General features: G+C 30.7%; 1 protein-coding gene across 1 annotated transcript; it reads left to right on the top strand.

The window, feature by feature from the left end:
• The first annotated feature begins 4158 nt into the window (after positions 1–4158).
• LOC140446848 (transcription factor HES-4-like) lies at positions 4159–5970 on the top strand. The gene has a single exon (XM_072539428.1). The coding sequence runs from the start codon at positions 4222–4224 to the stop codon at positions 4948–4950; it is 729 nt and encodes a 242-aa protein (XP_072395529.1). The 5' UTR covers positions 4159–4221; the 3' UTR covers positions 4951–5970.
• Positions 5971–14126: the final 8156 nt, after the last annotated feature.

Genomic DNA, 14126 nt, shown 5'->3' with positions numbered 1-14126 from the left:
CATGCCTGGCACAATGAACAAAGAGTACAATGGACATGCATCAATAATCATGAAAGAAACAACCATGGAAAAAAGAGAAATCAAAGAAGCAGCCCTCATCTTACTAAATGAAGAAAAATGTGTAGCAAATCCACCAACAGAGTGTAGCAGGCTTTGGTTGCCAATACTAAAAGACGAAGTGAATAACAAGAATATACCAACAATAGCAGACTAAGAAACTCTAAGAAATATCGTCTTTAATCATACACAATACATATGCAACACACAAATACAATACATGATCGCTTAACAACACACATACGTTGTAGCACATACAAATAATGCATAAACACATAGAATAAACAGAACTTGAAGTTCCATAGGTCATAAACCCCACCCTCACATCTTTATACCCAAAGCACCGCGGCAAAGTGAACGTTCAATTTTTAAGAAAACATAACCTCAACAACAACTCAGCGGTTATACACTCTTACAACAAAATTCTTAAATAATTTTCAACGATTTCCGCAGTAGAAATCGAAACGTCTAAGTGTAGTTAGTCAAAAATGTAATTTTAATTACAATCAATTGTGACTTAATCCCATAGAAACAGAATATTTAGCTTAAATAACTACAGAACCAAAGAATAACATACTAAAGAACCATTTTTATGAATTATAATCTAAGAAATAATGTAAAGAGAAGTTTACATATGAGATAGACGGATGTATTATGGAGTTTTGACAATAAACGTTTACAAAAATATATTTACTACATATTATGCCATACAAAATTTTGTCGAATATATTGATCGAAAATATTTTCAAACACCTGGCCTATGTAGCTTGAATTCGAAGCGGTGGCGAGAACAGGTTGGCCGGTAAATGAGCAATAATCAAGGTGGCGGGTGGTAGTGGTGGCAGTGGGCGCCTCGACGCTGGCTGCTCTCTGCGGTGTGGACGCTGGCGGCGGCAGAAGGGAAGGGGTGGCGCGGCCGGCGCGTGTCTGACGCGTCTCGTGTCTAACAAGCGACCTCCTCTCCCGCTCGTCCTTCTAAAAAGCCTACACACCGATGACTAGCAGTCGTCAAACTATGGGGAAAAATTATTAGTACATGCAGTCAAATAATTTAAATTTATAGAAAAATTATTTTTTAAATAAATTGTGTATTCTAATATGTATTCCAAGTGCATTTGTATCGCGAAGTGTTTTAAAATTTCAATATTATCTATTACTTCTAAAATTAGCACAATTGATTGCTGTTACACATACAGTATATTTTCTTGAAGCTTGGTTGTTAAGCTTATAGATTCTAAATCTCTAGCAGTTTTTGTGAGTTTTCTGGAAGTTGAAATTCCTAAACCCATGCTAATTACGTGCAATGATAAATATTTCTTTTAAATGTACTACAATATGCTGTAAATTTTCACATCAATAAGGGATATATATATATATATATATATATATATATATAGGCAAATCCCTACTATTTTTAACTTCATAGATGCCTCGACTTATTATCCTTTAGACGACTTCTAAATGATTTTTTTGAAATTGTTATCAATAAATATACTATTTTCCAGTATATTAGAATGTCCTCAATTCAGACATTTTATCAATTTCAAAATTTTTAAGTTTTCCCTTTATAACTTTTTCAGCGTTTATGATGTAAACATTTTGCAAACAGCATTTTATTCGTTGTTGAAAAACAAAAAAAATATATGGTTTGTAGAAATCTGTGCCATCAAAAATAAACCCTAGGTAACACTGTTTTCGTTGCAGCCTTATTCGTGATTAATTTTGTTAAGATACATTTTTTTAAGCATATTATGGATATCATATACATACCTTCAAAACCTGGCGTCATCATTAGTATTTGTGTTATACAACAATATACCGAAAAGCTAAATCGTATACTTAAACGCTAAAAAAAATATGATAATAATTGTATTTGTCGAGGTTTTAATTTTTTTTTAATGAGTGCACTAACTACATCGGAAACCAAAAAAATAAGATTTTGTACGTACGTTGTAATATATTGATAAAGATATTAGTCTAGCAGTTAAAAGCATTTGTGTTAATGAATAAAATAAATATATATATATATATATATATATATATATATATATATATATATATATATATATATATATATATATATATATATATATGGATTACAATTTTCTAGCAAAAAGCTCGTTTTGACAATACAAGTTTCAGGAAGCTAAGTGCCATAAAAAATAATAATATAAAAGATTTAAATATACTATAATAAACCTTAAACATTCTGTGGAATTTATTGTATAGTTAATTATTATTATTGGTTATTATTGTATAGGTATAAGTTTTTTTTTGAAAATGAAAAATAATGGGGATTTCATGTAGATTGGCCCGTAGATTAGGTTTCCAAGTTATTAAAAATATAAATGATATGTCAAAAATTTTCTAGTGTAATGTTATTTTTAAATAATTTTATATCTTTAAAATTTAGCCATATAATTTACAGGGATCACTATTTCCAAATACAAAGTTTTCTCATTTTTAATGGAACACCCTGCATATTAGTATTTTGTTTTGTAAAAAACATCACAACCTTTCTTTTGGTATGACGTTTTACTTGGCTAGCATGTTTGTTTTGTAGATATGTAGAGAAGAACTATATAATAAATGTTTTTGAAAATTTTTTATTAATAAATTTTGTGTACTTACTGAAATATAACAAACAAAAATTTTAAAGATCTTATTTTATAAACATAAATCAAAAAAGTAAGAAAAGCTTGCTCATTCATCACAAAGCTTGCTTCAACCCAAGGCCACAAATAACATCAGACATTTTTCCTTTACTTATATTAGCAACATTTCCAAAAAAATATCAAAACTTTTTACTTCTATAATTGAAGACATGAAAATTTCCTTCAAGTCATACAACACTTTAGGTTCCTTTTTAATCATCGCCAAAGAAACGATGAACACTCTTGACAAAAGTGCTATTTATAAATTAAAATGTGATGATTGTGATGCCTCTTATGTAGGTAGAGTCATTCGAAAGTTATCTAACAGAATCAGAGAACACTTGAAAAGACCAGACTCTTCAAGTTTTGGTCACCATTTATTATCCAGTAAACATAATTTTAATATCAATACTGGTTTTAGGCACATCCGCTTCATTAGAGCATGTATTCTAGATGACGAAACATATTTTTTGGTCGGACGATAGAGGCTGCATGTTGGAGTCCACTGTACGAGCATTACTGTACTCTAAATTAAAGTTTAATGTAACGATTTTTATGAAAAAACTAATAATTAAAAATTTATTTAAAAAAGTACATACAAGTGAGAAGTACAAATGGTAGGAAAAATGGATATTTAATTATTAAAAAGTTTTGGCAGCAGCTTAATCGTTTTTTTTTTATTTTACTCTATCCACTATTCACTGTCCCGGTTAAAAGTTTCATAATTATGGAAAGCCTGTAGTAAGGTAGTTCAACCCTTAACACAAAAAGTTTTACAAGATAATATACACAATTTGTACCTTATATAAATGTTTAATATTTAAATATACAATAAACGGAGTTGAACTTAAACTAACCAATGGTAAAGCACGCAATATAATTAGATCGCAGGTCACTATTGTATTATTGTTTATATTTGTGTTCCATGTTCCATGGCCATACGATTATTATACACAAATCAATAAACACCAAAAATTATTACAAGCCTAGTCCTCAATAGATTCTTTATATTTTTTCATTTTCTGTGTTTTCTGATCTTGCCATCAATTATAGATTAAGAATTACATTAAAATGTACTATTTTTATTTTAAATATTTTAGTGAATTTATATATTATCTTTTTTTCTATATTTATAATAAATAAAAAAACTACCACATAAATATACTTCGAATATACACAAGATATTTTCTTCTTTCCGTTCGTTTTAATTATTTTATAAATAAATATTTTATATATTCGAAATATCATAGTTTCAAAAATGTTTGACGACTTCTTTTAACAACCGATGGTGTGATGTGGTGGTGTCGGCACGCGACTAAAGCTGCCGCCCCTCTTCGTTTCACCTCACCGCGCCGCACTAGACCACCGCACGCGCCTACCCCTTCCGCCGACGCCGACGTTCAGCTCCCGAACTCCCGACAGCCTTTCATTACAACTTTGGCGACGCGCCGCGTCTGACCAGTTCTACGTTACGACGCTCCACCGAAACTCGTGCCACGATCGGCCAGTTATGACAGCGAAAAATAAAAAACCATCAGAACCTCGTCGAGCCAACAAACCCTTGATGGAAAAAAGAAGAAGAGCCAGGATAAACCAAAGCCTGGCTGCACTTAAAACCTTAATTTTAGATTCGGCTAAAGCTGACAACACCAAGCACTCCAAATTAGAAAAAGCTGATATCTTAGAACTGACAGTCAGGCACTTTCAAAGACATCGAAGTCTCGATGTTAAAGGCATCAATCAGTACAAAGCAGGTTACGCTGACTGTGTTAGAGAAGTTCAGCGATATTTGGAAACTCCAGATGCTCAAACCATGACTGTAATTGATTCGGGAATTAGACAGAGGCTACTTAGACATTTAGATAACTGCGTCGCTGAAGTGGATGTAGATCTGAAGCAAGCAAACGCTCCTCCGGCTCTTGAAGACCGACAAGAAACATCTCAGGTAGTGGAAGAAGTAAACAACAATAGATGTAACCGCCTAATAGATCAATCATCCAATGATGAATCCGTATCTTCTAAACCAAAATCTTACGATGGAAATTACGTGCTCTTGCTTCCAGAACACTATGTGCAATTAGCCAGTGCTCTCGGCGTTAACCTTAGATCCCAAAGTGATATTTGTAGTCCAAGTACCTCGGGTAGTTGTGAAAAAGTTGAAGGGATTAAGAAAGTTGACAGTCCAATAGATTTTAGTGGTAAACATAATGAATCAGGTGATATGTGGAGACCGTGGTAACATATTTACCCTAGTCTCATTAAATTTTTACTTATATTGAGTATATTAATTGTGTAATTCACGTTATGCCTGTTACAAAATACCAGAATTTTCGGGTTGTGATTACAAATATTTTTCTAGGTAATATAGTTAATTTTTTAATATTTTAATTCATTTTCTAAAAGTTTTTAACTCACATTTTGTCACATCATATCCTTATTTAGACATTTGAACCTCTTTTTCTTTTAAAATTCCTAATCGTGGGTATGATTATACTAGATACATCAATATTTTTAATTAAGATTTGGCAAATTATCCCTTTTACTAGTTGAAAATTTTTTTATTAAATCTGCAAAGTTTTTATACAGTATAAAAAATGAATAAACTTTGTGCCTAAAACATTTATTTTATTAAGTAAATTTAGTTGGAAATTTTTATTTTGTGGTATATTTCTCACAATATACAATACATGATGCTAAATCCTCTTACATAATAATGTTGGTAAAGAGTATATTAATTTGTTCAATTTTATGTTGTATACTTAAAACTACATTTAATTATTGAAGGAGAATAATTTTGTTTTTAAATATGTACAGCTACATTATGTGATGTTTAGATTATGGAATTGTAGAGAAATATTTCATTCAATATTTTTATGTTACGTTTTATTGGAATAACCTATTTTTTGTTTTCAATAGAAGAAAGAACGTTTTGGGAGTACCATTACATTCAATATAGTTATTTAAATTTGATAATTATTATTTATTAAAGATCGTTGTCAAATTATCGCTATAAACTATCAAAATATAATGTTGTATGTGTTCACAATGACTACAATTAAAAATATTAATGAACTATTTAATTCTTATTTATAGAGTAGACTCCAAATATCAAATATTTTTACATATAAATTGCATTCGATTAATGTTAAATTATTATCCTTATAACTTTTACTGAAGGCCATGTATGTTAACTTAGTTAACGAGTTAATTATTTCTTCGATTTCTTATATTTTGGGTTTCATTATCATCGGTTTAATATTGGTTTTTTTCCTTTGCCTCTGTATATATATATATATATATATATATATATATATATATATATATATATATATATATATATATATATATATATATAAATAAATATATATATATAATATATAATATATATATATATATATATATATATATATATATATATATATATATATATATATATATATATATAACTAAGGTACACTCGAAGAGTGGTGGGTTTTTCGGTCAAAGTGGAGAAATAAAAGACAAAGAAGGTGGCTACTTCATCTATTTATTGAAGACCTTTCGCTCTCTGCTCAGAAAGCATCATCAGTTCATCTAAAAAAAAAAACAATATGAAACCAAACATCCATAGAGAAGTTACAATAAAAGTGTGTTACCTTACAAAGACATGTAGCAGTCAATGATGTTAAAAATATGAAAAAGCTTACGAAACTGGACATTTAGAGTAAAGTTGTATAAATCAATTAATTGAAACTTGGTATAGTTTGCAATTTAACAAAATTAGCACAGCAAAAGAACATGTGATAAACATACATGTATATAAAAAAGTTATTATAAAAACTTAAGTAATAAACATTAAGGTTTATTTTAAAGTGTAAAGAACTAGAAAGATCATGAGAAAGTACTTCCAACAATTTATTTAATCAATTAGATTTTAAATTTAACTTTAGGTAACATTATAAGTTATTTAAGATTATATAGTAATAAAGATAAAATGAAGTTACCAGTCTTAAGCTGATATTTTGGATTGACTTCGCATGCTTTGTTCTTTGTTGACAAATCAATCACTGTAGGATAAATGGTGATCTTAACCACCTTTTCCTTTCATTGTTTGGTTTCTTAACGTCAAGTTGTCAACCAAATTTATCACATTCTTTGAATATACCGCCCTAGTTTATAGAGGTTGGTAGTTTGCCTTGCTGTTCTTGTCATTTTGACCTCAAGGCCATTTCTATTCACGTTGTGTGCGTGGGTGTTAAACCTGTAAATTCATTTACCGGCGAGATTCAGTAAGCTTAAGACTGGTAACTTCATTTTATCTTTATACTATATTAATCTTAAATAACTTATAATGTTACCTAAAGTTAAATTTAAAATCTAATTGATTAAATAAATTGTTGGAAGTGCTTTCTCATGATCTTTCTAGTTCTTTACACTTTAAAATAAACCTTAATGATTTTTACTTAAGTTATTATAATAACTTTTTTATATACATGTATGTTTATCACATGTTCTTTTGTTGTGCTAATTTTGTTAAATTGCAAACTATACCAAGTTTCAATTAATTGATTTATACAACTTTACTCTAAATGTCCAGTTTCGTAAGCTTTTTCATATTTTTAACATCATTGACTGCTACATGTCTTTGTAAGGTAACACACTTTTATTGTAACTTCTCTATGGATGTGGGGTTTCATATTGTTCTTTTTAGATGAACTGATGATGCTTTCTGAGCAGAAAGCGAAACGTCTTCAATAAATAGATGAAGTAGCCACCTTCTTTATCTTTTATTTCTCCACTTTGACCGAAAAACCCACCACTCTTCGAGTGTACCTTAGTTATTTTGGATTGACGGTCGTACTCCTTTTCTCGATATATATATATATATATATATATATATATATATATATATATATATATATATATATACATATATATATATATATATATATATATATATATTTATATATATATATATTTATATATATATATATATATATATATATATATTTATATATATATATATATATATATATATATATACATATATACTAAATATATAGAACTTTTAATTTTAAATATGTTTGAATGAAATATTTCAATGTATATATGTACAAAAGACTATGTCCATAGATTAATTTGTTAAAATTTTCTAATTTTACTTTTATGTTGTTTATAAAAAAAAAACAAAAATATAATAGTACTTGTCTTAGTTTTTTTCCGAATTTAATATTTCCCGTACACCTTAATATATATATTACAAAGTGTAACAAAAATTGTCAGTACCGGCAAGATTTTCTTAGCCAAGTACAAGTAGTAGAAAAATATGCTCGAAAACGTAGGTTTGTATTTTTGAATTGATATTTGGGGATTTAATTTTAAACGTCTCTTCAGCCATATGTAATCCAAATTTAAAAATTCTTCTTCTCCCTATTCTTCTTCTTTTTATGTAGACATGACTCTTTCTGTTTTTCAATGTGCATCTAGTAGGTTGCCATTCCATCGTTTACGTAGTCTTCCTACTGATCGTCTTCCTATTGGGAACCGTGTGTTGCTGTCTTTACTACTCTATTTGATGTCATTCGTGTTATATGTTCGTTCCATTTTACTCTTCTATTTCTTACCCAGTCTTTAATGTTTTCCTGAAAAAATCAAAAATTCTGGGAGCCAATGTTCCGTTATATCTCGATTGGACAAGTTATCAAAATCAGTTTACTAATAAACCAGCTGACCCGCCAAAATTGGTACCGTCTTAAAATTAAATAAAGTTTCAAAGTTTAATAAGCTTCTCTTTCGGGTCTATGCGCTTAACTCGTCTTAGCTTAATTGGGTAATAATTATTAAATAAGTAATTTACTCAAAAAGAGACTTAACCAAGCGTTTAATGTGGAAAATGAATCCAACACTACATCCATTTATAGATCCTTATCTTCATTAGGACCAATTTCAGAAAAAATATCAAAAAAGCTTTGTAGTAAAAGCAGTAAATTAAACATTTCTTTTAAAACCAAACACAATAGTACGTCTATTTTTAGCAAAACTAAGAACAAAATTGATGAACAAAACAAAAGTGGTATGTCCAATGTGTCTTGTGGTGATTGTAACATAACTTATGCGAGCAAAACAATGAGAACCCTCGCTCAAGGAATCAAAGAACATCTAAATAACACAGATAAATCATACTCTGGACATCATATTAGATTTAATTATCATTCCCTTTCTTCCTTTCCTTTCTTTAATTCCTTTAATTATCTCCTACCAAAAATGTTTACATAACATTCCAAATAAAAAATTTAGATCTATGATTATCTAGTCTATACACCCGAATTTTGCTCTTTTTAGAAGATCGAAAAATTTTCTCATCTGTATATATTACCCTGTCCCAAAAATCTTGATTTTGTAGCTGATGGTTTAAAGCAAATATAAGTCTTGATTGCTTCTGTTGTGGTGTTAGAGCTTGTTTTTTTGCTGTAGTTCGGTACCTAAGACGCGATGCTTTAATTTTGCACCAAGTTGTTGTCTTTCTTCTCGAAAACTGTGACAATTCTTCCAGTTTTCGCATCTTCAAAAGGATTGTTTTCTAATCTCTCCAAAAGCGTACGATATCATGAACGGTAGATATTTTTGATCTTTCAGAACCTTGCTTTCTTTCGAGAGTTTCTTGTTCTCTCCGCCTTTATTAATATTAAAAACTGTTGTTCTACGGCAGATAGTGACCAAACATCTAATTTCGTTACAATTCTTGGTTTTAGATTTTTGAGGTTGAATAGCATAAGTTATCAGACAAATTTTAAGATATGGCAGTGACAATAGCAATATGTAAATAATAAGTATTTATTCTTCAAAATACACTGCTCAATTTTCTACAAAATACGCTTAAATAGTCGTATCAGTTTTTTAGGAACCAGCTGTACATTTTTTATAGAATAACAATAATTTACCAACTCTCTTGATCTACTAGAAGTAATTTTAATTTCTTTGTTTATATTTAAGTATAGCATATTTACACCAACACACCAACTAGATAAGCTTTTAAGATCTTTTTGTAAAAAAGAGGCATCAATTAGATTATTAACTATTCAAAAAATTTAAAATCGTCATCAAACATTAAAAAGTTACTACTTTTAATGACTGATGATATATCATTGACAAATATTTAAAATAAGAGAGACCCAATATGGGACCCCTGAGAAACTCCTGAGATCACAGATATTTGCTGACAAACAAATTCCCTATTTTTCATACTGACATCTATCAGACACATAACTACACCTAACTAGTTATATACTCAATCTATCAATTACAATAATTGACAAAATCTTCTTTTTATTCGATGTCATCATCAAATTTATTTAAAATCCCTAATTTTCCTTGCTTGACATCAAACTTGTACGAGAATAGTTCGACTTGACGCAGCATGTGCCGAAGCCCGAGCTTGAGTACCGACTATAAATACGGGCATAAGAAATGAAAAATATGAGTTGATGTGATTGGTTATACAAGGGAAAATGGAAGGAAAAAGAGGACCGGGGAGACGACGCACATCCTGGTTGAGAAATTTATAGCAGTGGAGTGGAAAAATAGCAATAGAACTCTTCAGAACTGCTGCAGACATAGTAAAATGAGCCGTGATGATCGCCAATGTCCTTAAAGGATAAGGCACATAGAGAAGAAGAATATTTACTTAACTTGCAAAAAAGGTCGATCTTTTAGCTTATTAATCAACAAAATTTGTCATACTTTTATTTACATAATTTTTTACTCGATCCTCCTACTTCAAACCTGCATTGCAGAATTATTTTTTGTATGTGTTATTGACACAATCACCAAATTCTAGTGACTAGTCAATTTGAGTTGAATAAAAAATAATGAGTAAACCTTTTTCATATGTATATGTTGGCTTTACCTGTGATCTCGTTGATATAAAAAAAACCCGAATTACATATGAACTGCACTTCTTTTATTTACTTAATACCTAAAGTGCTAATTTGTGCTAATTATTTATCTAGGTCAAAATTCCCTTTGTGATTATGAACAAATAATTCAAGCCTTATACTGGATTTTTTATTGTGCTAGTTTTACTAAAAGGTTCCTCGTACCTATAAGTCGACTAGAAAAAATAGTTTTATTTATTTGAATTTTAAACTAGAAAGTCATAAAAAAAGGATCCCTAATTTTTCCCCTTTGTTAAGATGCTCTATAAATTGCATTGTTCTAATCGAAAACAAGACACTCTCAATTCTCCAGTCATAAACATAATCATTCAAAGATAATACACAGAGCTTCAAAATTACGTTTATGATGGCTCGCAGTAGACCTGCAAAAATTCTAAAAAAAACATTTTTTAAAAAAAGTTTTACAATTTTCTAAACGTATATTAATTAATAACGACATAAATAAAATTATTTCAAAGCCAAACGAAGTGTGAAGTAAAACAATGCTGTTACGAGCGAATCCCTTTATGTAATGGTTACAGCAAATACACATGGCATAAAGACATATGTAAAAGACAAATTAAATATGAATGTTTATACAAATATATTGATAGCCATACTGATCAAATTTGTAGTGAGCTCTACAAGAATGGTGGCAACGCTCTGCTACAAGCACTCCATAAACTTTTACTTCTTGTCTGGCAAAATGCGATTATGCCCTGTGAATGGTCTCAAGGCGTGATATGCCCGTTACATACAAATATTCTCTACGAAAGGCTACAATTTAGATAGTTGGCATAGTTGGAAAATGCCAGTCCGGATTAACTTCGGAAAAATCAACAATCAATTCATTGAACCAGAACCTCGAGAAAACATTAGAATTTAATATTGAAACCCATCACCTATTCGTCGACTTCAAGGCCGCATACGACAGTGTCGAAAGAACAGTACTATATTATTCATTGCGTGAGTTTGGTATACCAGAAAAATTGATCAGATTAACGAAAATGATAATGTCTAATTTAAAACGCAGCGTTAGGTTACAGGGAGAAAATTCTCGATCCTTGGATATAAGGATGGACTCAGACAGGGCATGCCCTGGCTTACCTCCTTTATAACATTGCCTTGGAAAAGGCAGTCCAGAGACACACGAATTAGAGACAGCGGTACTACTTACAATAGATCTATACAAACCTTAGCATACGCTGATGACATTGATATAATAGGACATAGCAACGAACATATACAGGAACGTTAAACAGGAATACAAGCACCTCTGTGACTTTAAAAAGAAAGAATTGTATAAGAATGCTGCATTGAGTTTAAGGAATACAAAAGATTCAAAAGAATTTTGGAAGGCTATTGGACTGTATAAGTTTCGAAGTTTGGCCATTGGGTAAGGTGTTAACTTAAACAGTTTACTGCAATATTTTGCAAGACAGAACCGTTTATCCTCAATGAAAATTTAGATCGGCCGTTTAGTATGGAAGAACATCAAATAGCATTGGATTCTTTAAAACCAAATAAAGCACCAAGAGTAGATAGAATTGCTGCTAAGTTCAGTCTGGTCAAGAGAAGGTCTATTTGAATGGTTTGACTGTAATGTAGAAGTGAGACAGGGATGTCTTTTAAGTCCATTACTGTTTCGCTTTTTTTGAATGACCTACGTGAAGCATTGGAAGATAAATGGTTTGATTTTAAAACTTTTAATATCTGCAGATGATTTGGTTTTGATGGCAATCAATCCGAAGGTGCTACAGCGGATGATTAATGAACTGGATACTGCAGGATGTGGAATCTGAAAATAAATTTGAATAAATCCAAAATTCTTGTATTCAGAAGAGGAGGTGGTGTGATCAGGGAATCTTGGAAACTGAATGATCGAGTATTAGAGGTAGTGAATAACTATAGTCCGTCTAGAAAGTATCCCGAAAAAAGAAAGCAGAATTATAATTTTACGGTAATTATTTCTATCACTTCAAATACAAAATTTCAACAAATAATTTATCTCATTTACTTATACAACCTCCATTTAAATCTATGGAGCTCCTCCATTTAAATGGAGCTAAGATCTGGAGATGCTGCTGGCCACGGAATTGTTGGCAATTCGTGTTCTTGCATCCAAGCTTGAGTATAAGCAGAAGTATGGCATCTTGCATTATCTTGCTGAAAACGCCACTCTTCTGCATATAAAACATGAGCCGTTTCAAGAAGAAAAGCATTTAGGATGTCACAATATTTCGCACTATCAACAGTACCATTAACTATACAGAGAGGTGTAGCACCACGCTGAGATATTGCTTCCCAATCCATTATTTTAGTGGGAAATTTGGAAATTTGAACGGTAACATTTTCTCTTGATAGGACCTTTAGATGATTTGCACCAAGCTGGAAACAATTTTTATCAGAAATAAAGACATTATTAAAATTATCTTCTCGAAAACGTTGACAAAAATCTATTCTTCGTTGTCTTTGCAGATGTGTCATTGTAGGGATTTTTTTTGGATTCCTTGATATGTAGCCTTGCTTTTTCAGTGACATGAGGACAGTTTCTGGGCACACTTTTATTCTTCGTTGATTTCCAAATCTGTTCGCTATTATTCCAAAACAACAATATTTGACAGATGGTGTTGTCATGCGATTTTGTCCATAACCTACTATCGGCACAACCTAATTGATGCATTACTTTTGTCTTAAAATGTTACAAAAAGGAAATCTATTAAAATTAGGAAAAATATAAAATTCCGGATACTTTCTAGACGGACTATATAATTATTTGAGAATGATACTAACATCCAAGTTGTCGTTTAAAGGTCATCTAAAAAAGCGCCAGAGTTTGGCAAAAGTGGCGATTCACACGGCTTGGAGTAGTTTTTAGTGTCTAAGGCTGATAACCCTTTTTGGCTAAAGTGACAGTGTATGAGTCGGTGGTAAGATCAATTTTGACTTATGGGTCTCAGGTATGGGGTCTTTTTGAGTACGATGAGTGGAAATCATCAGAAGATTTCATATAAAAAAAAGGTTTTCTTGTTCAAGGTTAACTTTATGTTAGATTTGGAGACAGGTATTGCTAGAGTCATATACGATAAATATACATAAAAAATATGTTAAAAATATACTAGGATATTCGAAGGATAGATTGCCAAAATTTCTTTTTGAGAAGATTGGATGAGCATGGGAGAAAAATTTGGTAAAGAGGTAAGGTGTGAATGAGAATGGAGAGATAGCTGACCTAGTATGATTGAGAATAAGGAAAGGGAAGATGTGATACATTTTTTGGGAAAATGTTCGGTGTTGAGATATATTAAGTTAAAGTGGTTGGGTATAAATAAACTTAGTACAATGGAGGTACTTAGTATGGTGATACAGAGACAGGCTGAGCTATCAGGTTATTGTAGAGAGGCATGGCTGTATAGGTATGAGTTAGTGAGCCTATTTAATTACTAAATCTATTAGCATGGTGTTAGTTCAATAGGATGAAAATATTAATATTAGCATTAAT

This window comes from Diabrotica undecimpunctata, chromosome 7, assembly GCF_040954645.1.
Source record: "Diabrotica undecimpunctata isolate CICGRU chromosome 7, icDiaUnde3, whole genome shotgun sequence".
NCBI classification, from domain to species: domain Eukaryota; kingdom Metazoa; phylum Arthropoda; class Insecta; order Coleoptera; family Chrysomelidae; genus Diabrotica; species Diabrotica undecimpunctata.
The sequence above is the reverse complement of the archived record's forward strand: the minus strand, read 5'-3'. Positions and strand labels throughout refer to the sequence as shown.